The 25741-nt window shown below is 45.0% G+C and overlaps 1 protein-coding gene across 1 annotated transcript; it reads left to right on the plus strand.

Moving 5' to 3' along the window:
* Nucleotides 1-932: 932 nt before the first annotated feature.
* LOC123181425 (xanthine dehydrogenase) lies at nt 933-20380 on the plus strand. The gene is made up of 14 exons (XM_044593684.1): nt 933-1240; nt 4249-4348; nt 5016-5124; nt 6554-8056; nt 8597-8839; nt 8955-9269; nt 10456-10695; nt 11022-11306; nt 11381-11602; nt 16627-16788; nt 16920-17054; nt 18847-19083; nt 19180-19353; nt 19951-20380. The coding sequence occupies exons 1-14, from the start codon at nt 1099-1101 to the stop codon at nt 20191-20193; spliced, it is 4110 nt and encodes a 1369-aa protein (XP_044449619.1). The 5' UTR covers nt 933-1098; the 3' UTR covers nt 20194-20380.
* The last annotated feature ends 5361 nt before the right edge of the window (nt 20381-25741 follow it).

Consider the following 25741-nt stretch of genomic DNA (forward strand, 5'->3'; position numbering starts at 1 on the left):
TGTTTATTGCTGGACTGTTCTCCTACCCGACTGGCTATATATATGAGGCATCGCAGCTCAGCCAAAAACACAACATTTCACACCTCTACTGCTCCCTGGTCGTTCCTTTCACTGCTGTTGCCTTCGGTGATCCCATCCCGTCTACCGCGTACACGACTGACGGGAGAACAGGCCTCCGAAACCCCGCTTCTCCAGATCCTGTACGGGAGAGAGGCGATTATGTTTTTGGGGAGCGTCTCCTACGCGACTGCTCGCCTCTGTTCGTCTACTTCCTCTACGTCGACTACTTCCGCGTCATCTTCGTCTTCACCATGAGTACTGACGTCGATCGCGTGGCTGCCGAGAAGGTCGCTGCTGACAAGACGATCGCCGACGAGGCCAACCCCTCCGCTGCTGCTACGGCCGGCTGGCCTACTGGAGGGTATAACACATTTACCCCGCTCCTATTTTATCTTCATGTGTGCAGTACTAGTGGTTTCCATAGATGTTTCTACTATCCGCTTAGTACATGCGTACATCATCAAAATTCAATATGTCATTAGCACTGCCTATGTCATGTTCATGATTTATTATTGGATTACATTAATCGAACAATTGCTTAATTTCTCAACAGATCCGAATGAACACGTTCGTCACTGAAAATTGCTGCCTGAGGGAATTTGTTCGCGTTCCATATTACACACCGCACGGTCGAGTCTCTCTCTAGTATCGCCTCTCCTTCCAGTGAAAGGGTCACCAATACAACCCATATCCTGGAGGCATAAGTTTTTTCGGACGGACGGAGTATGGGTTAAGATTAAATTTCTCCATTTTTATGTCGGTTTTGGCGGTTTGTCGTTGTCGACTGAATCGTGACTCAGCGGCAGGTGGAACTACCGCCTTGCTCACTACTACCGCACGTGCTGTATCATCCTCGCCGCATCACTCCACGAGTCCAATTCGACCCGTCTCTAAACAATTGCCAGAGTCCCGCGGCCGCAGACAACCTTCCACACAACACTTTGATCCAAATCGGGATCCTCCCTCCCCCACCCCGGTCTTTCATCCGGCGCGAGCGGTGCGCGCTTCCAGTAAGCCTTCGCCCCGCGGTGATTGTCCATGGGTTCGCTCACGAAGGCGGCGGAGGAGGGTCCGTCCGCGGCGGTGGACTGGTCCGACGAGGCGGTCATCTACGTCAACGGCGTCCGCCGCGTGCTTCCCGACGGCCTCGCCCACCTCACCCTCCTCCAGTACCTCCGAGGTCGCCCCCCTTCCCGCTCTCTAACTTGTATCGTATCACGAAAGCATCTGTGGCGCGCTGTCTGCACCTGAATCGGTTGTGCTGCTGCCCCCAGCCTGAACCCATGTGTCGTGATACTTTCAGACTCTGTTTCATGATTGTGGCTTTAGCTTTATCTATAAAGCGGGCGAAAGCCTGTAGCAAATGAAAACTTGTCGGATATGCTTCAAAGTAATGTTTTTGCTCTGTTTATGCAACCACACGACGGTGGATACTTGCTTGTACAAAAATCGTACAGTGGGACACGGAATCAACACAAAATGTTCTCTGAACACAGTTGATTTTGGAGTGTGCTGCTAATGTAGAAATGAAACTGAACTGACAAACAGACATGATGTAGTTAGTCTACCATAACTGATTCATAGCCACTAAAAGTTCAGGAAGATGAGTGGGTGCCATTATTCCCAAAATATATAAAATGTGTAAGAGCTCGTTAAACTGATCAAAATCCTGAACCGATAATAAGTGAAGGGAGGGTGCTACAAACACGCCATCTACAGGGAGCAGAAGAAGGTGATTCATAGCCTCACAGTCGATGATGGGGTGGTCTCTGACCATGCCGCCATGGCCGAGGCTGCCTTTGACCACTTCACCATGCTTCTTGGTACGGCCGAGGGGTGCGAGTTCTTGCTGGACCTGGACTTTCAAGGTTCACGCTCAGAGGACTTGGCTAGCCTTGGCGAACCCTTTATGGAGGGGAAAGTGTGAGACTGGTGCGTCGATTGCTGCGGGAAGGCGCTAGGTCTAGACGGTTTCACGGGGACCATGAAGGCCGATGTTATGGCTGCCTTTCTCAAGCCGCATTCGCTATGGACGGGGGTTCCAGGAACTGAACTAGGCGCACAGGCGCATTCTCCCCGCGGCCGAGGAGCACCTGTGGCGGCGGCCCAGATCGCGGGCCTCGTCCGCGGGCCGGCAGATCTGGAGGCGTCTACAGGCGGGCATGGTGGGCCTGACGGCGCCGGCTTAGGCACCGCGGTGGTGCCGTGGCCGGTCAGGTGGGGGCGGCCTGGATCCATCGTCCAGTCCCCGGCAGAGATGACGGCGATCCGTGCACGAGATGCTTGATGAAGGTCCTTCGAACAGATCCGGGTGAAAACTTGCTTTCGGCTTACTGCCAAAGCCGGCGGTGGCGGCGCTATTTTGCGACATTCCCTTCTTGAAGGCATCGCCGAGGAGAGTTTCAAGGTCACTGTCTGCTACCTCCGGGGGAAACCCTAGATCAGTTGATCGGAAGACGGCGGCGTTCTTATGTCGTTCCCCCCTTGGGGGCGTCGTTCTTGGAGGTGTGCACGGTCTCGAGGGACCAGTGGACCGCATCTTAGGTGGAGCGGTGCTTCATCCTACACATTGATGGCGACAGATCTCGACGGCGTGGCGCAGTGCAGATTCGGCGTCCGATGTGCGAGGATGGACTCGCGCAGGAGGACGACGCTGTCTGGCGTCGTGGTGGCGTCGATGGCAGAGAGACCTGGCACGGTAGATGCAGCAGTACAACTCTGAAGATGGGTTGGTGGCAGGTGGCTGCGGCGGCCTCATACCCGGCAGGCGTCCGGGTTGAAGAGTGCGCCGGACTGGTGGGTGCCCCATACCCGGCAGGCGTCCTGGTTGGGACCTCAGGTCATAGTTGTTAGGTTTGGCTGCGAGGTCTGTTTGGTATTAGGCCCAGACTATCAGCATCCCTACATCAACTGGATAGGAGTAGCGGCAGATGTTGCCTAGACGGTGGCTTTAGTCTTACTGTTGCATGACTTTGTAAGGTCTTGTGAGAATAATTAATAAAGTGGCCGCATGCATCGCCCAGATGTAGAGGCCGGGGGCCATCCTCCTTTGCTAAAGAAAAAGGAACCGAACTAGGCCCTGTTAATGCTCCTTCCCAAGTGACCGGCTGCCTTGGCCCTCCGACTACCAACGCCTTCAGTCTCAATACACATCTTCTCCATGTTGGTGGCGAAGATGTTGGCCACCAGGTTGTCACCTAGGCTGGGGGCTTTGGCAGAGGAGAACCAATGCATTTTCACCTGAAAACGCTGCATACATGATAATTTCATGTTGGTTCAGCAAACGGCGATATAGCTGCACTGGCTGGGTGAGCCGCGTGCCATGCTCAAGCTGGATATAGCCCATGCGTTCGATTCAGTGTCGTGGGCCCAGCTCTTTGAGTAGTGACCATTCTCTTGATGAAAGCCACGTTGCACAAGACAAACTTTCTAGCGCTAAAGAGAACCACCACCAAGGGCCAGTGGTGAACGGACAATGGAAGGTGTCGTACTAGATGCAGGAGGTGGAGCCCAGACAGCCAGAACTGAAGGATAAAGAAGCAGACTCACGCCATAAAGCCTGGTATGCATATGAATAGCTTCAAGGGCCTCCAACAGACTCACAAGGGTGGTGAGCTAGCAGCTGAGCATGAAACTGTTGAAACTCAGCCCAAAGATGTGTCAAGAAATTGTAGATGCAATGAAGCTCCAAGTGAGAGTGCTGACATTCAGAGCACTGGTAGATTTGTCCAACCTCCGGTCCAAGAGAGTCAATCTGATGTCACGCCGAGGATAGCTGGGTAATAAGAAGTCATCAACCGTTGCATCACTCTGATTCAACCACTGCTCCTGTCGCATAGCAGCGAGGTACATAGAGGGGGCTCGTAGTGATCACGAACACGTGCCCGCATCAACTGTGCCTAAGAAAGAACAACCACGTTGCTTAGAAACCGAGAATAGTGGAGGCACAACTATCCTCCTCCGCCCATGTCTTGTAGGCAGCAAACTGAGCCTCGATGGACGCTATAGCATCATCATAGTCAGCGACCACCTTCTTGTGAGCAGTTCAAGAGCATCCGTTGGGGTCGTAGACTGCTGCATTTGTCAGCTTCAAGCCTTCAAGATATAACGTAACACATAGTACTTGCATCATTTACATTTGGTGCTTTGCAAACTACTTCCTAATTTCTCTGTAGCTATGTATTGTAGATATCGGTCTTCGAGGAACAAAGCTTGGATGCGGTGAAGGCGGTTGTGGTGCCTGCACTGTCATGGTCTCATGCTATGATCAAACTACAAAGAAATCACAGTGAGAATCATATTTCTTCAACAAGTGATGTCATACTCATTCTATCTAATTTGAGTTACTGTTTCTGGAAAACCGAATAAATGTTGCTGACAATGCAAATGAGCTGTTGCTGAAATTTATACATATGCAAATTTGCAAATGCTAGAGGTAACCTCGCTATTTCTATACACGACGTGCCTTGAACCATATTTATCCCATCCCATTCCTCAAAAAAATAAATTCCATCCCATTCCTCCAACCAAACACATAATGGAACCGTCCCGTTCCATCCCATCCCTCCAATCAAACAAAATCTGGAATAATTCCATTCTTCATGGAAAACACTGAGGTGGAACCATTCCATTCCATTCTACTTGGATCCGCCAACCAAACAATCCTAAAAAAACTGTGGGTCACATAGCAATGGAAATAGATTCTGCAGTACATTCACCCTTATTCATTCCGCTTTCTTCCAGCTGAAACACAACATGCATTTGCATACTGTAGCTTGCATGCATTTCTTAACCTGTGGTGTTTAAAGGGTATAGTGGTGTGCATTGCTAATGAGCCATTTTTGAGTGGCGAATGTAAATCCTGTATATTAACTGCCATGTATCTTTTGTGGTTATTGCCTATTCCTTGAATTTGAGCTCCATTTTGGCCCAAATAATTTACTTACTTTATGTAGGCATTATGCAATAAACGCCTGCCTGGCTCCACTTTATTCTTTGGAAGGAATGCACATAATCACAGTAGAGGGAATTGGAGATCGCCAGCGAGGTTTGCACCCAGTCCAGGTGATGCACTGTTTTTGTATGACTTGTGGCAGCTACATCTGTTACCGATATGATCCTGACTACCAAGGTAGAAGGTAGTATTTTTTTTCCCATGCTGGCTAGTGAAATGATGAATATGGAATATTTAAATTCTTTTATGATAATACTATATTCTGTTGATTAAAACGTACTGAAAAAGGTTAAGATTCTATAGCAGTAAAACCTATCCATGTATACTGCAGTAGGTCAGGTGTGGTTTTACATCATGTCTGATTCTTTTTTGAGAACATCATCAGGTCTGATTCTGACATGTGACATTAACCCATTTAGCTTGATACAAGGACGACAATGTCATAAAATAATTGACACACCGATACACTATTTACTGTAAGACTAGTATCCAGGTAAAATATGACTAAAAGAAGTTGCAGAACTTGGTGAGCACAACTAAGCAGCTCAATTTGGCATATTAGGAATATTGAGTAGATCAAATGATGAATTACCTACGCTTAGTACAGGAAAATATATTTTTCTATTTTGATAGGTTATATTTTTTATTATATGAATACACCATATTATGCAATCAGGTCAAGTCTCTCCACTCTCCAAAGATGTCAAGTGGACTAAGGGCATGTACAATTGTTGATAAGACAGCCTTATCTTATACCATGCATATCATTTAGAGAAGACAAACAAAGATATTATGCAATGGATTGTATGTTACTGTTACTCCTAAATTTATGGAATCATACATTCATACTAGAAAATACTCCTATGTAACTAAGAGATGACATCTTGTACATGTTAAGGAATATTAGTATTAGGAGTCCTATTAGACTTTGTTTCCTTTCCTTGTACCCCAAGTCTTGTGTAATATACATATGCCCCGTGGTCCTTCAATACAATCAAGTTGCATCCATAACAGTACAATGGGTACAATGGCCGAGAGGGACGATTGGGCTGTCCCAGTTTGCTGAGACTTGCGCTTCTTTGGAGCAAAAATGGGCTAGAGGTGTAGAGTTTGGGGGATGGACTAGCTAGTGCTTAATTCCCCAAACCAGAAAATTTCCCCCATATTTAGATTTTGGGGGATGGAGTAGAGATGCTCTTAGCTAAGGGAAGGCAAGTCTTTTTTCTCATTTCTCTGTTCTCCAACTCAGCAATTATCTTAGGTGGCATTGCTAAAATAGCACCATTGTACACACCCTAACAAAAAACCTACCCTCTCACTAAACGAGTTTACTGTCTAGAGTTTATTACTTGAAATCCATTTATTGAAAATGTGGTCATGTATAAACTATAAAGCTGTCACATGTTCGTGCTGTGTTAAGTTTCTACAGCCTTCTGTATGCTGGGAAAAATTAAGTGAAATATTGAGCAACATTACTCATCAGTTCCCTACATCCATTTGTATCTATTTGCCTTTCTCGTGACACTATGTCCATTACAGGAACGTTTAGCCAAGGCACATGGTTCACAATGTGGATTTTGCACCCCTGGTTTTGTGATGTCCATGTATGCACTGCTGAGATCAAGTAAACATCCTCCTACCGAAGAGCAGATTGAAGATAGCCTTGCAGGAAATTTGTGTCGCTGTACTGGCTACAGACCAATAATAGATGCCTTCCGCGTCTTTGCGAAAACGGATGATTCCTTGTACACAGCTTCACCTTCAGAAAATGCTAATGGCCAAGCTATCTGCCCTTCAACTGGAAAGCCATGTTCATGCAGAAATGAGACAGATGTCAATGCTAATGAATCTTCAACATTGTCTTCCGTGAAAGTCTACTTACCTTGTTCATACAACGAAATCGATGGAAATTCATACAGCGAGAAGGAGCTCATTTTCCCCCCAGAACTGCAGTTGAGAAAATTTATGCCACTTAAATTGAATGGGTTTAATGGGATCAGATGGTATAGACCTCTTAAATTAGAGCAGCTACTGTATTTGAGATCTTGCTACCCAGATGCGAAACTTATCATTGGTAACTCCGAAGTGGGAGTTGAAACAAAGTTCAAGAATGCTCAATATAAGGTCATGATCTCAGTTACCCATGTTCCAGAACTTCATACCCTCAAAGTGGAAGAACATGGCTTACACATTGGTTCTGCAGTTAGACTCGCACAGCTCCAGAAGTTCCTCAAAAATGTTATTGCGGAGCGTGGTTCTCATGAAACTTCGTCTTGCCACGCAATACTACGGCAGTTAAAATGGTTTGCAGGAACACAAATCAGGAATGTTGCTTCTGTTGGTGGTAATATTTGTACTGCTAGTCCAATATCAGATCTAAACCCACTTTGGATGGCCACTGGTGCAAATTTCCAGATAATTGATGTCAACAATAATGTTAGGACTACTGCTGCAAAAGATTTCTTTCTTGGCTATCGCAAAGTTGATTTAAAGGCTGATGAAATATTGCTCTCTGTTATACTACCATGGACAAGACCATATGAATATGTAAAAGAATTTAAACAGGCACATAGAAGGGAGGATGACATTGCTTTGGTGAATGCTGGAATGCGTATGCATATAACAGAGGCTGAAGGAAACTGGATAGTATCCGATGTCTCTATTGTCTACGGAGGGGTAGCTGTGGTTCCACTTACTGCTGCAAAAACTGAAAAATTCCTTGTTGGAAAGAAGTTGGATGATGGATTGCTGGATGAGACCTTTAATTTGTTAAAAGAGGACATCCCACTAGCAGAGAATGCACCAGGTGGAATGGTTGAATTTCGCAGTTCACTCACTTTGAGTTTCTTTTTCAAATTTTTCCTTTATGTTACGCATGAGATGAACATTAAAGGGTTACGGAAGGTTGGGCTGGATGCAGCTAATATGTCAGCTATACAGTCTTACACTAGACCTGTTTCTATTGGAACTCAAGGTTATGAATCAGTGGGGCAAGGAACTGCTGTGGGACAACCAATGGTTCATATGTCAGCTATGCTTCAGGTATTATTAACCTTGTAGTATTTACCTTTCCTACTTATAAAGATTGGAGTTGGTGGTGAGTTCACTCCTCTCTGCATTCTTACTTACACATGAGGCTAACAATCTTGTAAAAGTCACAACTAATAAATGCAATATACTCGCAAGCGGAACCATCACTGTTGCAAGAGGCACAAATAACGTTTGCACACTTACTCATATGCAGAACCAGCTGCAGAAGTTATAAGTGAACACATACTCTTACTCTCACGTGGGATCAACCTTCTTGTAAAAGGCACAAATAAATAAATACGGACGAGCCTTGAACTAAGAAACGTGTTATGTTGTTGTAGCTTCCTCCACTACTGGATAATTATTTGTCCTACGCTGTAACAAATTATTTTTGGAGCAAACATCCAAATGTGCACCTTTTTCTGTTACAAGTGCCGCAAAAATACAACCAAACTCCAAATGGAGCAAAGAAAAAAAACAGAAAAGAAACAGCAAAAAGGAAACTATACTTTATCTTTTTGACTTGCTTGATCTCTCAATCCAATATGCTAGGTCACTGGTGAGGCAGAATATGTTGATGACACACCAACACCCCCGAATAACTTACATGCCGCTCTGGTGCTGAGTAAGAAGGCTCATGCTCGCATTTTGTCTATCGACGATTCAGTTGCCAAATGTTCCCCTGGGTTTGCTGGTCTCTTTCTTTCAAAAGATGTGCCTGGTTCCAACCATATTGGGCCAATTATCCATGACGAGGAGGTTTTTGCATCTGATATTGTTACTTGTGTTGGCCAGGTATATCTGCTAGATCTGATATTTTAGGCATACAAGTTTTGATATGATTTGGGAGGTGGGGAATCCCGCACTTTTTGTTAAGTTTTCAGTTACACCTTTCTCTTCTCATTGGCAGATTATTGGAATTGTTGTGGCAGATACCCATGATAACGCAAAAGTTGCTGCAAATAAAGTAAATATCGAGTATTCTGAGCTGCCAGCAATCCTCTCAATATCGGAAGCTGTCAAAGCTGGTAGCTTTCATCCCAATACCACAAGATGCCTTTCAAATGGGGATGTTGAACAATGTTTTGCATCCAATACATGCGATAAAATTATAGAAGGAGAAATTCGAGTCGGGGGTCAAGAGCACTTCTACATGGAACCTCAATGCACTTTTGTCTGGCCAGTTGATTCTGGAAATGAAATTCATATGATCTCATCTACGCAAGTATGCTCTGTTCTTTAGTTTTGAATTTACAATGTGAATTGCATGTTGATAATATGTTTCATGCTCCCAGAGTTATAGCTTCTTCACAAATGTAAGTACTCTAGAAATAAAAGGAGTATGAACCTTTCTCTTGCCTGGAGATATTGCAAAGTAATACCCTACTGGACATCAGTATGCAGGGCAGGGGAAACATCTCACTTGCTACTCTTCTAACATGCCAGGTTAAGAGGCAGGGGTAGAGGTAGTGGGATCCACTGCAACTAGTGTTTCTGCTTGTTGTAGGCTATGGCCCAGTATCTGGTGCATTCAATTTTCGCAGTAGGCTTTGCTTTTTATTTTCGTAGTAGCCTTCACTTCTAAGAATTTGTATATTATGTAGTCCTTAATCACCTAATAACTCAATCACAGTAATCTTCAGTACTCCCTCTGTTCGGGTTTGTTGATGGCCAAATCGGTGGATTCAAGTCGATTTGGGCCTGAATTTTTCAGCCCATGGGGGCATGAAATCTTACCACGTGGAAGGGTGAGAGTATCGTAACTATGACCTTACAAACAGGGATTACCTGGATGTGCTTACCGGCCTAACACAGCCGAACAGAGGGAGTATAAATTAAGCCTCATGTGCATCACATCTACCCAAGGTTCATCACTGCGTTCTTTCGTCAAAGAGAAGTGTGTCCTAAGGTTGAGTGCTGTCTCGGTTCAGACCTTGGCAGGTTTCAGCGTGATGTTATTTCAGTGTGAACACGACATGCTGCTGCTAGTTATTACGTGGTCCCAAATCCATCACCCGCCATTCATCCAGGCCACGTGGAAGTTGCCGAGCTGGTTAAGGTGGTGCTGACAAACTTTTTTTAGTTATCTGTCAAACTTTAGGTTTAGAAAAATTATCAGTGCAGCGTGTGGCATAGATGCACGGGGAACATATGCAAAATAAATACAAGAAACAAGTATGACATTATTTAATACGATGGATGTGGAGCACTAACATAACAATGTCATACTAAACACATATATAAAATGGTGTATATTTCGCTATAGTTTGTAGGTTAGTAGTATTGCCTTTCCTGCCCTTATTTGTGAGTCACTTGTCTCTTGCTACTGGTGTCTTATGTCATGTTTTGTTCAACATGACATGTGTAGTTGGTCTTATACTCTTATTTGACTAAATGTTCTTTATCTGAAGGCTCCCCAGAAGCATCAGAAGTATGTCGCTAATGCTCTTGGTCTTCCACTATCAAAAGTTGTTTGCAAGACTAAGCGTATTGGTGGCGGATTTGGTGGAAAAGAAACTAGATCAGCAATATTTGCTGCCGCGGCATCTGTAGCTTCCTATTGTCTAAGAAGGCCAGTAAAGATTGTTTTGGACAGGGACGTTGACATGATAACGACTGGACAGAGGCACAGTTTCCTAGGGAAATATAAGGTATGGAGTTGAAACAGTACATTCGTTTCAGTCTGATAGTTAATACTGTGAGTTTGATGACTGGAGTTTGCTGAGTTTATAGCAAATAATCTCAGCAACTTGGTTGATTGGTTCTGAAGGACTCAATATCTCCATATGCATCATTTCTTGAGATTTGAAAGATAAATCTGAATGCTAATTGATAACCAGTAAATACACTGGACCACTGTCATGTAATGTTGAAGTCAATTGGGGACAATAACAAGTGGATGCTTAGCTCTGATATGACTACTACTGAACTTCACTTTCCTTTTTTGTATTCTACCTAACTATGGTTGATCTTTCAGCTTGGATTTACCAATGACGGGAAGATACAGGCCTTAGATCTTGAAATTTACAACAACGGTGGTAACTCACTAGATCTGTCCCTTGCAGTCTTGGAGCGTGCTGTTTTCCATTCGGAAAATGTGTACGCTATACCAAATATCAGAGTCAGTGGGAAAGTATGCTTTACAAATTTCCCAAGCAATACTGCTTTTAGAGGTTTTGGTGGTCCACAAGGCATGTTGATTGCAGAGAATTGGATTCATCACATGGCTACAGAACTCAAGCGGAGTCCAGAGGAGATAAAAGTAAGCATGCACAGCTTAGTGGATGGTGCTAGCCTTGCCACACCATTGTTGGTTAACTAATATACTGTTTACAGGAACTTAATTTCCAAAGTGAGGGAACTGAGCTTTATTATGGCCAGTTGCTCCAGAATTGTACAATGCATTCGGTTTGGGATGAACTGAAGGCATCTTGTAATATTTTGGAGGCTCGCAAAGCTGTAAATGTTTTTAACAGTGAAAATCGTTGGAGGAAGCGAGGCATTGCTATGGTTCCCACAAAATTTGGCATATCCTTCACTGCAAAATTTATGAATCAGGTGAATAGCTTCCCCTCACAGACTACACATAGAAAGCTCTGTTTTTGGGGTCTCAGTTTTGGCTACTTAATGTTTGGGAATTCCATAAGACTACAAGTTATTCAACATATGTTAAAACTATACAGTCCACATGCTCTGTTTTTCCAGTTGTAAGTCTGAGAACATATTTTCGTGTTTTTCTGCTTAAATGTTTATTGAGTTTATGTCAATGTTTTTTTTTTGAGAAAACGCAGAAGATTTGCGTTTCATTGTATTGAAAAGAGGGGGTTTGTCACAATCCTCCTAGGAGGCGAGTTACAAGGCAAGTACAGGAGCATTATTGAACATCCCAGGGTTGAGGCAGGATGACGCGGAGGCCTAGGGCCCCTGCTCTGGCCCAAAGTGCAGCCTCGGCCTTGATCGTGGACGAGCAGGGTGGCGGAAGCGAGGCCCTTGTGCATCGGCTTGGGCGTGTTCCGTTTAGCCAGTCGCCACCAGTCGTGAAGCGTGGCGTCGTTGTTAGGCGGCGGACAAGGGAGGCGCAACCATGAGAGGATCTCGTGCCACACCTGTCGAGCGAAGGGGCATCCCAGGAGAAGGTGATGTGTCTCTGGGGCCTGATCGCAGAGCGGACAGCAGGGCGGGTGTGGCAGGTTACGGCGCGCGAGGCGGTCAGCAGTCCAGCAGCGGTCGAGGTTCGCAAGCCAGTGGAAGAAACACACCCGTGGTGGCGCCCAGCACTTCCAAGTTAGCCTCCAAGCCTGGCAATGGGTGGAACCGTGGAAGGTGGCGAGGTAGGCGGACTTGGCCGAGTACGCTCCATTCTCAGTCCACTTCGAGCGAAGGCTGTCCGGCGCATCGCTGAGGTTGGTTTGGGCAATCAGGCGCCAAAGGTAGAGGTATTCGCCGATCTCCGGGATGCCAATCGTGCCATGGATGTCGGTAGATGTAGTACTACATTATTTGCTTTCTGGTGAATGTTTGGGGAGGGATGGCAACGAGTCTAGCGAATTGTGATGATTTGTTCCCGCTGTCGATGTAGTACTACATTATTTGCTTTGTGGTGAATGTTTGGGGCGGGATGGCAAACGAGTCTAGCGCATTCGGATGATTTGTTCCTGCTGTCGATATGGATGGGAATGCTTTCCCAACCCCGCTCCCTGATTTGCTCATGTACATGCTATTGGTGTGCCTGTGTGTCTAAACTTTAAAAGCATGAATTTTTGCTCTAACCTTGCATTTGTGTAATCCTTCTATAACTCATTTTCTATCAGATCAGCATACGGCTATACTTATTTCTACTTAGATTTATCATAACAACAACAAAGCCTTTAGTCCCAAACAAGTTGGGGTAGGCTAGAGGTGAAACCCATAAGATCTCGCAACCAACTCATGGCTCTGGCACATGGATAGCAAGCTTCCACGCACATCTGTCCATAGCTAGCTCTTTGGTGATACTCCAATCCTTCAGGTCTCTCTTAACGGACTCCTCCCATGTCAAATTCGGTCTACCCCGCCCTCTCTTCGACATTCTCCGCACGCTTTAGCCGTCTGCTATGCACTGGAGCTTCTGGAGGCCTACGCTGAATATGCCCAAACCATCTCAGGCGATGTTGGACAAGCTTCTCTTCAATTGGTGCTACCCCAACTCTATCTCGTATATCATCATTCTGGACTCGATCCTTCCTCGTGTGGCCATACATCCATCTCAACGTACGCATCTCCGCCACACCTAACTGTTGAGCATGTCGCCTTTTAGTCGGCTAACACTCAGCGCCATACAACATTGCGGGTCGAACCGCCGTCCTGTAGAACTTGCCTTTTAGCTTTTGTGGCACTCTCTTGTCACAGAGAATGCCAGAAGCTTGGCGCCACTTCATCCATCCGGCTTTGATTCGATGGTTCACATCTTCATCAATACCCCCATCCTCCTGCAGCATTGACCCCAAATACCGAAAGGTGTCCTTTTGGGGTACCACCTGGCCATCAAGGCTAACCTCCTCCTCCTCACACCTAGTAGTACTGAAACCGCACATCATGTACTCAGTTTTAGTTCTACTAAGCCTAAACCCTTTCGATTCCAAGGTTTGTCTCCATAACTCTAACTTCCTATTTACCCCTGTCCGACTATCGTCAACTAGCACCACATCATCCGCAAAGAGCATACACCATGGGATATCTCCTTGTATATCCCTTGTGACCTCATCCATCACCAATGCAAAAAGATAAGGGCTCAAAGCTGACCCCTGATGCAGTCCTATCTTAATCGGGAAGTCATCAGTGTCGACATCACTTGTTCGACCACTTGTCACAACATTATCGTACATGTCCTCGATGAGGGTGATGTACTTTGCTGGGACTTTGTGTTTCTCTAAGGCCCACCACATGACATTCCGCGGTATCTTATCATAGGCCTTCTCCAAGTCAATGAACACCATATGCAAGTCCTTCTTTTGCTCCTTATATCTCTCCATAAGTTGCCGTACCAAGAAAATGGCTTCCATGGTCGACCTCCCAGGCATGAAACCAAACTGATTTTTGGTCAGGCTTGTCAATTCTTGTTAAGCGGTGCTCAATGACTCTCTCCCATAGCTTCATTGTATGGCTCATCAGCTTAATTCCACGGTAATTAGTACAACTCTGAACATCCCCCTTGTTCTTGAAGATTGGTACTAATATACTTCGTCTCCATTCTTCTGGCATCTTGTTTGCCCGAAAAATGAGGTTGAAAAGCTTGGTTAGCCATACTATCGCTATGTCCCCGAGACCTTTCCACACCTCAATGGGGATACAATCAGGGCCCATCGCCTTGCCTCCTTTCATCCTTTTTAAAGCCTCCTTGACCTCAGACTCCTGGATTCGCCGCACAAAACGCATGCTGGTCTCATTAAAGGAGTCGTCCAGTTCAATGGTAGAACTCTCATTCTCCCCATTGAACAGCTTGTCGAAGTACTCCCGCCATCTATGCTTAATCTCCTCGTCCTTCACCAAGAGTTGGCCTGCTCCGTCCTTGATGCATTTGACTTGGCCAATATCCCTCGTCTTCCTCTCTCGGATCTTGGCCATCTTATAGATGTCCCTTTCACCTTCCTTCGTGCCTAACCGTTGGTAGAGGTCCTCATATGCCCGACCCCTTGCTTCGCCAACAGCTCGCTTTGCAGCCTTCTTCGCCATCTTGTACTTCTCTATGTTGTCTGCACTCCTATCCAGGTATAGGCGTCTGAAGCAATCTTTCTTCTCTTTAATCGCCTTCTGGACATCATCATTCCACCACCAGGTATCCTTATCTTCGCTTCTCCTTCCCCTGGACACTCCAAACTCCTCCGAGGCCACCTTACGAATGCAAGTCGCCATCTTCATCCACACATTGTCCGCATCCCCTCCTTCCTCCCAAGGGCCCTCCTTAATGACCCTCTCCTTGAACGCCTGAGCTACCTCCCCCTTGAACTTACACCACTTCGTTCTAGCGACTTTGGCACGCTTATCCCGCTGGACACGAATCCGAAAGCGAAAGTCAGCAACCACCAGCTTATGCTGGGGTACAACACTCTCTCCAGGTATCACCTTACAGTCTAGGCACGCACGCCTATCTTCTCTTCTCGAGAGGATGAAATCAATCTGGCTACAGTGTTGGCCACTACTAAGTGTCACCAGATGTGATTCTCTCTTTCTAAATAGGGTGTTAGCTACAATCATGTTGTAGGCTAGAGCAAAGCTTAAGACATCTTCTCCATCTTGATTCCTGATGCCATAGCCAAAGCCCCCATGCACCCCTTCAAAACCTGTGTTAGATGTACCCACGTGGCCGTTGAGGTCTCCTATGAAGAGCTTCTCACCAATCGGTACACTCCTAACCATGTCTTCCAGGCCTTCCCAGGACTCCCTCTTGGTGTTCTCATTGTGGCTAACTTGCGGGGCATACGCGCTGATAACATTGAGAACCAAGTCCTCAACTACCAGCTTGACCAGGATAATCCGGTCTCCACGTCTCTTGACGTCTACCACTCCATACTTGAGGCTCTTGTTGATCAAGATGCCTACGCCATTTCTATTTGCAGCCGTCCCCGTGTACCACAGCTTGAAGCTGGTATCCTCCACCTCCTTCGCCTTCTGTCCTCTCCATTTGGTTTCTTGGACGCAAAGGATATCAACACCTCTCCTCACCACTGCATCAACTAGCTCCCGAAGCTTCCCTGTCAGAGACCCTACTTCCAGCTACCTAAGCGAATCCTCCTAGGCTCGGCTAGCTTCCTTACCCTTCGCACTCGTCGAGTCAAATGCGAAGACCCTTGTTCATTTTCCACTACATCCGGGCGCCGATGTAGCGCGCCACTAAGGATGCGACGACCCGATCCTCGCTCACTTGCCACCGTATCTGGATCAAGATACGGCGCGCCACCTGGGGGGTGACGGCCCGGCCCTTGCCCATTTTCCACCACACCCGGGTTCCGATGTGGCGCGTCGCTGAGAGGGTTACGCCCCAACGAAAATCTTTTGCGTTTCATCTCCATAAGAGTGGCTGAGTTTTTACGTTGGCTCGCCAAGCCTATCACAACCCTCCTCCTTTACCCGGGCTTGGGACCAGCTATACTTAGATATATCATAAAGCAAGTTAAAACAAAATTGCGGAGAGGTTATGAATTTTAGCCTCGTTGGGCCCTCCACCTGATAGCTAAACGGATAATGGGGGCATCCCCGGTGTGGGTGGTGTCGTAGTCATCTCATATGTACCCCAGAACACGTGCTAGCAGTGTCTACCATGTCACAAGCCCATCGTAGTTGCTGGTTCTGGTACTAGGGAAGCATTTGTGCTCGGTGTGGATTGTGAATTGGAACGAAATTTCATTAATATGCTGTATTTTGTGCCATTTCTCGCCAGTGTATACTCCAGTACCATGATGATATTTTGAATCCTTGTTTAAATTAGAGATGTTCCACTGAAAAATATTAAACAAGTAAAAAAATTAGCTATGGGTTACATTATTATATGTTTGTTTGCATCGTAATTGAATATAACATAAGTTTTGATGGATGAACAATTGCAGGCTGGTGCTCTTGTGCAAGTTTACACTGATGGCACTGTCCTGGTAACGCATGGCGGGGTTGAGATGGGACAGGGTTTACACACAAAGATAGCCCAAGTTGCCGCCTCATCACTAGATATCCCTCTAAGCTGTGTATTTATCTCAGAGACAAGTACCGATAAGGTGAGATTTGGAACCCATGCCTGGTAAGGGGGGCCAACAAGTCTCCCTCTACACAAGATATATTTACTTTTTTTTTAATTATACTATTTGTGTTAGCAACGATGGGATGATCATGTATTTCATGTGTTTAGGTTCCAAATGCTTCACCAACAGCAGCCTCTGCCAGTTCGGATTTGTATGGTGCTGCAGTTTTGGATGCTTGTCAGCAAATAAAGGCTCGGATGGAACCCATTGCTAGTAGGGGGAATCATAAGTCCTTCGCTGAGGTAATTCTACCAATATCCTATTCTATATCTTTGAGTAGTTGGGCAACATTATTGATGCTTGCTTGAAGAATCTTGGTGAACTGTATGAATTCATTATTTTATTTCTGAGACAACTAAATATGATCAATACTGTCATTATGCTATGTTGACACCTTGTAATGCTTACTACCTGGTTATGCTATCGTAGCAATCCTTCGGTCATGGCTCTTTCCATTTGTACAATGCATTATCTCTAATGATACTGCCGGTGTATAGGCCTAGTGTTGGGACCAACAACTGGGTAACCAGTACAGGACTACAGGTAATGTACCAATCTTTTGACTAGTAAAACCATCGGGAGTCAGTGTAATGGAGTGTAAGCACGTAAAATAGTTTGTAACGTCTGTACCATCAAGTATGAAAAAGATCCATGATATGCATCTACTGAACGCTGCTCTTCGCATTTGCTGGTCCTGGCTTGCACACATCGACAGTGGCCATCCTTGGTTAGGTTTGTAGGTTCCCATCTCCTCCGATGATGCTCCATTATTCCATTCTTCCACGATATGCACTGGTGGTGACGGATTGGTGGCTATATTCTGGAAGGACTGATGGATAAAACGGAGCCTCTGCCGTTGACATTACTCCAGAGATCGTCACTGCAGTTAATCTTCCTGGCAGCAGGCTTGGAGGTGTTGCCGATGGAACGGAAGCACCAATCATCAGAGTTGTGCTCCTTAGGCGCAGGAGAGGCGAAGTGCAGTCCGAAGTGCAGCAAGCAGTTTGTCCCTACACACCGTGCGAATGAGCAGTTCACGACTAGGTGCAAAGCTGACTCCAGATGAATGCGACAGAGAGAGCAGATAGGGCTGTGGGGCATCCCTGCTTGAGGAGCACGTCGGCGGTGTCGCATCTTCTTGACATCTATTGACTTTTAACTCTGAAAATAAAAGGGTAAAGAGGTGTTACAAAGTGCGCTTGACGTTGTAACTCCATCTAGCCACTTGAAATCATCCTTTCCCCTCTGTGAAATCCCTTGAAACCCTCAGTCCCTCACCTTGATCGCCAAGCACCGAAGACTGTTGATTTCTAACCCAAATATATGTTCTCTCACCATATTGTAGAATTTTGTGTGCTTCCCTAGCATACTATGCCTGCATTTTGGGAGAGTGCTTACTGCCACGAAGTTGCCACCTCCAGGATTGCAGTATACAACCCATTTCTTTGCTGTAGGTACTGAATTTCTCCTTCATCTGAGGAAGTGGCAGTGATGTCATATTTGCCCTGTACTGACATTTGACAGCTCACAACTAGGGCTGACAATGAGTAGAGCTCTAGCTCTCCCCCTTTGAGATTGTGTTTGTTAAAAATTTGATAAAAGTGAGTGTGCCATCGAAGGAATAATGTTCACTTATATGAAATATAAATCGTTTGATAAAGGTTAAGCTGAACTTGACAAGTTGTCAAAATTAGGGATATACATCTAAGCGAACCCTGTCAGGCTATTCAAACTTTGTAGATTCACAATTTTGAGTCCATGCTCAAGCTCATCTGGGTTGTAGCTTGAGCCAAGATGATCCCATTAGCTTCTCTGAGCTCAAGCTTTTTGGTGCCTCTGTCGCCAGCTGTGAGCATGCGAGTATTCTTCTAGATTGATTGATGCAGCTGGCTTGGTGATGCTTCCTGCTATGCACACATAACCTAGGTGTATGTTAATGGATAGTTAACCTTAATTCAAAAATATTGTATTATAACATTAAAAAATTAGCAGTCCAATTAATTTTGGTATGGCCTTTTATCTTCTGTTTTTCAGTTAGCTCAAGCATGCTACATGGAACGGGTAGATCTCTCTGCTCATGGGTTTTATATCACCCCTGATATCGGGTTTGACTGGATTGCTGGCAAGGGGAGTCCATTTAATTATTTCACCTATGGAGCCGCATTTGCAGAAGTTGAGATTGACACCCTAACTGGGGATTTCCACACAAGGACAGCTGATATTGTCATGGATCTTGGCTATTCGATTAATCCAGCAATTGATATTGGCCAGGTATGTTTACAGGATATGATGGATTAGGATTCTGGAGCAGTGATATCCTCTCCCTTTTTTTTTGTATTGTTCTTCAGCTTCGATGCGTTATTTCAGATTGAAGGAGCTTTCATCCAAGGTTTGGGTTGGGCTGCCATGGAAGAGCTAAAATGGGGGGATGACAACCACAAGTGGATTCGACCTGGATACCTTTTCACTTGTGGTCCTGGCTCTTACAAAATACCCTCTGTAAATGATATACCTCTCAATTTCAAGGTTTCACTATTGAAGGTAAGTTCCCAATATATAAACGCATTATGTCTTCAAGGTGTGTAGGGGGATATTAGACCTGGTTGAAGAAGTTGGATTCAAAATATTACAACGGAAAAGTGTTGTTCTGTACTGCAACATTAGAAGTGAGCTGCTACAACATCAGTTCGTTGAACATATCTGGCATTGTTATACACATACTGTAACATGCTCACCAGATCTCGCAAGAAATGCTCGCTGAAACTACTGAGAAAATCATTTTAAAATGAAATCAGACATCGTTTAACCAGTCTTATACTATCCGTAGCAGTCAATTGTTGCTATTCTGCCTTGTGTTGCCTTTGGTGTTTAAATGTAACCCTGTGCTACATAGCTAATTCATCATCGAATCATGGTAACTAGGATCTGAAAAGAATTAATGCTTTTTATCAAAAGGAATGGCAATTGATACCTGACAGGATACCATTCCAGAGGCCATAGGCATTCCAGAGTACATATTAACTTCCTAGCTGTCTTCTCACAAGGCACTCCTGAATTTTGTTGTTTGGGAAGGCATGTATTTATATTCACTTGCCTGGTGTCTCTTGAATAACCTGCATGTTATTCTCTTCACTGCAGGGTGTTCCAAATCCAAGGGCTATACACTCATCCAAGGCTGTAGGAGAGCCACCGTTCTTCCTCGCTTCCGCCATCTTGTTTGCGATAAAAGACGCGATCGCGGCAGCTAGGGCGGAGGAGGGTCATCTCGACTGGTTCCCTCTCGACAACCCGGCAACGCCTGAAAGAATAAGAATGGCGTGTGTTGACTCAATTACGAAGAAATTTGCGTGTGTGTATTACCGTCCCAAGCTTAGTGTATAGTGGTTACTGCCAGAGTAGCCGATACATTCAACGTAAATGTGTACCTGTTATGTGGTTGTACTATACTGTACAGTACGGACACGCTGTGTGCAAGATAAAAGTACAGATGAAGTGTTGATATAGGATTACGAATACCACATACTTCAAATAACCTCTGAAATATGAGCAAAAACAAATAATTTGATTTTTTCCGGTTTCTCTGGCAGGGACAATTTAAAAGGCCACTACATTTAGGGTTCAATTTTGAATGCAGAGTTTGATTTGCGTATCATTTCATTTCATTGACACGATGTATGAATGTCTATTTGTGCAAGAGCCATATGATTACATTTGCATAGTTTTTTCATGTTGACATAGTATCAAGATATGCCGATGATTATATTTTGTAGATATTCAGAACTTTCTGAACTAGGTGAAGAGGAGAGAGAACATAGGCTCCATGTGCAAACATGTTCATGCTTGGAAAATTCAAGTGCAATAATTGATCCACTTAAATTTGTTTATGGGAGTAACCAGTATGTTTTTAACATCCTTTCGAATGCAGCGATCATAGGTCAAGGTGATATATTGGTAGACTTATGACAGAACAAACAACTACTTGTGAATCATGTAAAGCTTAAGCATCCACTAGTATACATTATTTTTGAAACTATTAATCCAAGTGTACTTGCATTTTGATGATTTTTTTGCGGTGAGTGTTTTATGTTTTGGGGGATATAAAGCAAGGCTGTCATGTTTCGTAAAAATGATTTGGCGTTCCTTGGGAGTGAGGGTGAAACATTTTATACATCGTATATAATACTGCTTCATGTTTGCTAAAGTTGTATTCATAATTGTGTGATTGCTTTTAGACTGCATTGGTAGATAATTGATAGTTTTACAACACAAGCAAGCAAAATAATTGTTCCTGGATCACATATATAACCAATATTTAGGACAAAACAAGGTGCAACCGATGGATATTGTCATGCAAGACAAATATCTTTTACATATCATCATAAAAATGTATATTTTATGTATCACCTTAACAGTTCAATGAGTGGATGGTCAATGAAAAAACGCAACAAAGAAAATGGCGCAGCAACGCGCGCGATTGCTTTTAGTATGTAACCAAGGTTTTAAATAGTCAAGCTATAGCCTTTGAAGAGCTCTCCAGCCAAAGCTATGCACTTTTAATGCTAAATTGAAAATGACGCTAATAGCCTGTTATTTCCCGCTATATCGCTAAATTTGGAGAGATTTAGCCCGCTAAGCCTCTATACAAAACCATCCGTCTGCCTTATTCTTTATTCTTGTTTCTGATATATATTATGTGTTGATGCAAAGCTTGGTTATTGAATTAGAACACCTGATTTTGATGTTCAAACATGTGTATATGTCATGTATATGCGATATATCATATATGATGCCTGATTGAATACTCGTTTTTTTTCTTCAGTTTCTCATGGTTTAAGAAAAACGCTAGATGAGGCTTGGTTTCGCTTTCACTATAGCTTTTCATAGCTTCTGTTGGAAATATGAGCAATTTACCAAATGATTTTATTATCAGAAATATTAGATAAAGCACGACTAGTATAACAGTGATAAAACAAGTCATGCGATTTGATAAAGAGAAGGTAAACAACATCTTCATATATGAACTGTAACTAAACACATCTAGAGCAGATAGTATAGCAAGTTGCATATAACTAAACACATCTAGAGCAGATAGTTTAGCAAGTTGCATATATGAAACAGAGTCTAACATATCTAGGGCAAACACTAGAACAAGGAACTGTAGAAGAGTCTCTAACAGAAAGAGGAAGAACACGTACGGGACAGCAGCAGCAGAAGCACTGGACTTGGGGTCGACATCCTCTCCAGCCATGTCGTCGATGAGGTTGTCGACGTCGGGGAAGAAGTCGTCATCGGGGAAGTAGTCGTCGGAGTCCGTGATGGAAAAGTCAGTAGTCGCGTGGAGCGCTCCCCAAAAACCTTATCACCCTTCTCCCGTACAGGACTCAAAGTGGTGCGGTTTCGGAGGCCTACTGTCCCGACTCGCGGTGCACGCCGCAAGCCGGGATGAGGAAGACAGCAGCAGCTCAGTGCTCAGGAACTTCTGGTGCGAGAGGAAGAGGATCTTCTGGTGCGTCTCTCTCGAAGGAGCGACCTCCCTTTTATAGGCGCAAGAGAAGGAGGTGAGAGGCTGCCCCGGAGCTGAAGGGATAACTTTCCAGCTCCCGAGTGGCCTTTCGTATACCCGTAGTGCGTGGCAAAAATTTAGACATCGGCTCGGCTCATTCCCGCAACCCGCGGCGCGGCGCGGCGCGGCGGGCGGCGGAGGAGCGCGCGTGGATGTCCCTCTTGTTCTCATGCTCATACATGTGGGGAAAGAACCTCCCTTATAAAGAGGTCCAACTCCCTCTAAACTAGCAATGTGGGACTAAACTTTAGTTCCACCTCTTGCCTTGCACAAATGGGCTGCGTGGGCCTCTAGGATTTATTAGGAATTTCTGAAACTGCTATTGGGCTAGGCCCAAAATAGACAAAATTCCAGCAATCCCCCACCGGATCCTAGAGGCACACAAAATTTGCCTTTGGTTCCAAAACACTGTTTTATATACCGGTACTGCAGTGGAGACTGTTAAGTTGAACTTCCACCTAGAACTCTATGCTACACTAGTAAGCAACTTGAACAGTGGACTAGGCCTTGAACTGTAAGTTTTCTGCGAATCTAGCTTCACATAAAGCCTTGACCGATACGTGGCTACCGTGGGTCTTCCCCGCGGGTGGAGCTTATGCGTCATACTCCATGACCTTTCATGAGTTTACTAGAGAGAACCCGACTCTCATAGATTGCGACGTTTGACAATCAGACTCATATAGGTGTGTTCTTCAAAAGATGTTATAACATCTCTGCTTAAATGAGCCACTTAGAACACATTGAGATATACATCAACCTGCCATGCAGATTAGGAGAGTATTGCATCTTCATGGAGTGGTATTGTGAATAGCAAGGATACTCTCCTCTTAGTTGACCAACAGCTTGTCTTCCACATCTAATTCATGGGATCTCCGATCACAAAGAATAGGTTACCACTATGAACAACTCATATTGTGGGTCTCATACCCATCTCCCTCGATGCATTATCTATCACATTACGTGATAGACCCTTAGTAAAAAGATCTGCCAGATTTTTAGACGTTTGGATATAATCCAATGCAATAACTCCGGAGTTTTTCATTTTCCTGACAGACTTTAACCTTCTCTGAACGTGTCTTGATGACTTCATGTTATCCTTTGAGCTGCTCATTTTCGTGATCACAGTTTGATTGTCGCAGTTCATAAGGATACCCGGTACAGGTTTCTCAACAACCGGCAAGTCATTCAAGAGCCGACGAAGCCAATCTGCTTCGACCATAGCTGTATCTAGTGCTGTGAGTTCTGCTTCCATTGTTGACCTCGTTAAGATGGTCTGCTTGCAAGACTTCCAAGAAACAGCGCCACCTCCATGAGTGAATACATAACCGCTCGTGGCCTTTATCTCATCAGCATCTGAGATCCAGTTTGAGTCACTATACCCTTCAAGCACCTTTGGGTGCCCGGTGTAGTGAATTCCATAATTCGCAGTGCCTTTCAAATAACGCAAAACTCTTTCTAGAGCTTTCCAATGCACATCTCCTGGTTTTGAGACAAACCAACTCAGTTTGCTAACAGCAAAAGAGATGTCAGGTCTTGTAGTACATAAGCGAGCCAATAATCTGAGAATACTTCAATTGGTCTCTAGCAATTCTTCGATTCTTTCGAAGTAACACACTTGCATCATAAGGTGTTGGAGAGGGCTTGCAGTCACTATAGCCAAAGGGACTCAAGATCTTTTCCACATAGTGAGATTGAAGCAATGTAATCCCACCATCATCGTCTCTCAACAACTTAATGTTCAGAATGACATCAACCACTCCTAAATCCTTCATCTCAAAACAGCGAGATAGGAAATTCTTGACCTCCTTAGTAACATTCAGATTTGTTCCGAAAGTCAGTATGTCGTCAACATACAAGCAAAGGATAACTCCCTCGCCCCCACCATGGCGATAGTACACACATTTGTCAGCTTCGTTTACAACAAAGCCTGCAGCTGTTAAAGTTCTTTCAAACTTCTCATGCCACTGTTTAGGTGCTTGCTTGAGTCCATACAAAGACTTCAACAACTTGCACACTTTTCCTTCCTGACCATCTAGTACAAACCCATCTAGTTGTTCCATATAGATTTCCTCGTCCAACTCTCCATTTAGGAAAGCAGTCTTAACATCCATTTGATGAACGAGAAGACCATGTGAGGCAGCTAGTGAAAGTAGAACTCGAATAGTGGTCAGTCGAGCCACAGGTGAGTAAGTATCAAAGAAGTCTTCACCTTCCTTTTGGGTATATCCCTTAGCCACGAGCCGAGCCTTGTACTTTTCAATAGTACTGTGACGCCCCCGATTTGACCGTACACTAATCATGCACGCAAATGTGTACGATCAAGATCAGGGACTCACGGGAAGATATCACAACACAACTCTAAAACATAAATAAGCCATACAAGCATCATAATACAAGCCAGGGGCCTCGAGGGCTCGAATACAAGTGCTCGATCATAGACGAGTCAGCGGAAGCAACAATATCTGAGTACAGACATAAGTTAAACAAGTTTGCCTTAAGAAGGCTAGCACAAAAGTAGCAACGATCGAAAAGGCAAAGCCTCCTGCCTGGGACCTCCTAACTACTCCTCGAAGCCGAACTCCATGTAGAATCGTCCTCGGGATCTCTAGCTCCTGTACTCTAGTATCTGGTTGCGACAATCAGGTATAGACAAGGGAAAAGAGGGACAAAAGCAACCGTGAGTACTCATCCAAGTACTCGCAAGCAAGGAGCTACACTACATATGCATGGGTATATGTGTAAAGGACCATATCGGTGGACTGAACTGTAGAATGCCAGAATAAGAGGGGATAGCTAATCCTGTCGAAGACTACGCTTCTGGCAGCCTCCATCTTGCAGCATGTAGAAGAGAGTAGATGGTAAGTTCACCAAGTAGCCTCGCATAGCATAATCCTACCCGGCGATCCCCTCCTCGTTGCCCTGTTAGAGAGCGATCACCGGGTTGTATCTGGCACTTGGATGGGTGTATTTTATTCAGTATCCGGTTCTAGTTGTCATAAGGTCAAGGTACAACTCCGGGTCGTCCTTTTACCGAGGGACACGGCTATTCGAATAGATAAACTTCCCTGCAGGGGTGCACCACATAACCCAATACGCTCGATCCCATTTGGCCGGACACACTTTCCTGGGTCATGCCCGGCCTCGTAAGATCAACACGTCGCAGCCCCACCTAAGCACAACAGAGAGGTCAGCACGCCGGTCTAACCCTATGCGCGCAGGGGTCTGGGCCCATCGCCCTATGCACACCTGCACGTTGCGTACGCGGCCGGAAGCAGACCTAGCCTAGTGGCGTTCCAGTCCAATCCGGCGCGCGCCACTCAGTCGCTGACGTCACGAAGGCTTCGGCTGATACCACGACGCTGGGAT

Source organism: Triticum aestivum, chromosome 1D, assembly GCF_018294505.1.
Source record: "Triticum aestivum cultivar Chinese Spring chromosome 1D, IWGSC CS RefSeq v2.1, whole genome shotgun sequence".
NCBI classification, from domain to species: domain Eukaryota; kingdom Viridiplantae; phylum Streptophyta; class Magnoliopsida; order Poales; family Poaceae; genus Triticum; species Triticum aestivum.

What these genes read in the sequence shown, in the direction of transcription:
- LOC123181425 (XM_044593684.1), top strand. Translation starts at nt 1,099, where the DNA reads ATGGGTTCGCTCACGAAGGCGGCGGAGGAGGGTCCGTCCGCGGCGGTG. An exon ending in GGAGTCCAGAGGAGATAAAA is followed by an intron (nt 11,307 to 11,380) that starts GTAAGCATGCAC and finishes TACTGTTTACAG; the next exon opens with GAACTTAATTTCCAAAGTGA. An exon ending in CTGCAAAATTTATGAATCAG is followed by an intron (nt 11,603 to 16,626) that starts GTGAATAGCTTC and finishes GAACAATTGCAG; the next exon opens with GCTGGTGCTCTTGTGCAAGT.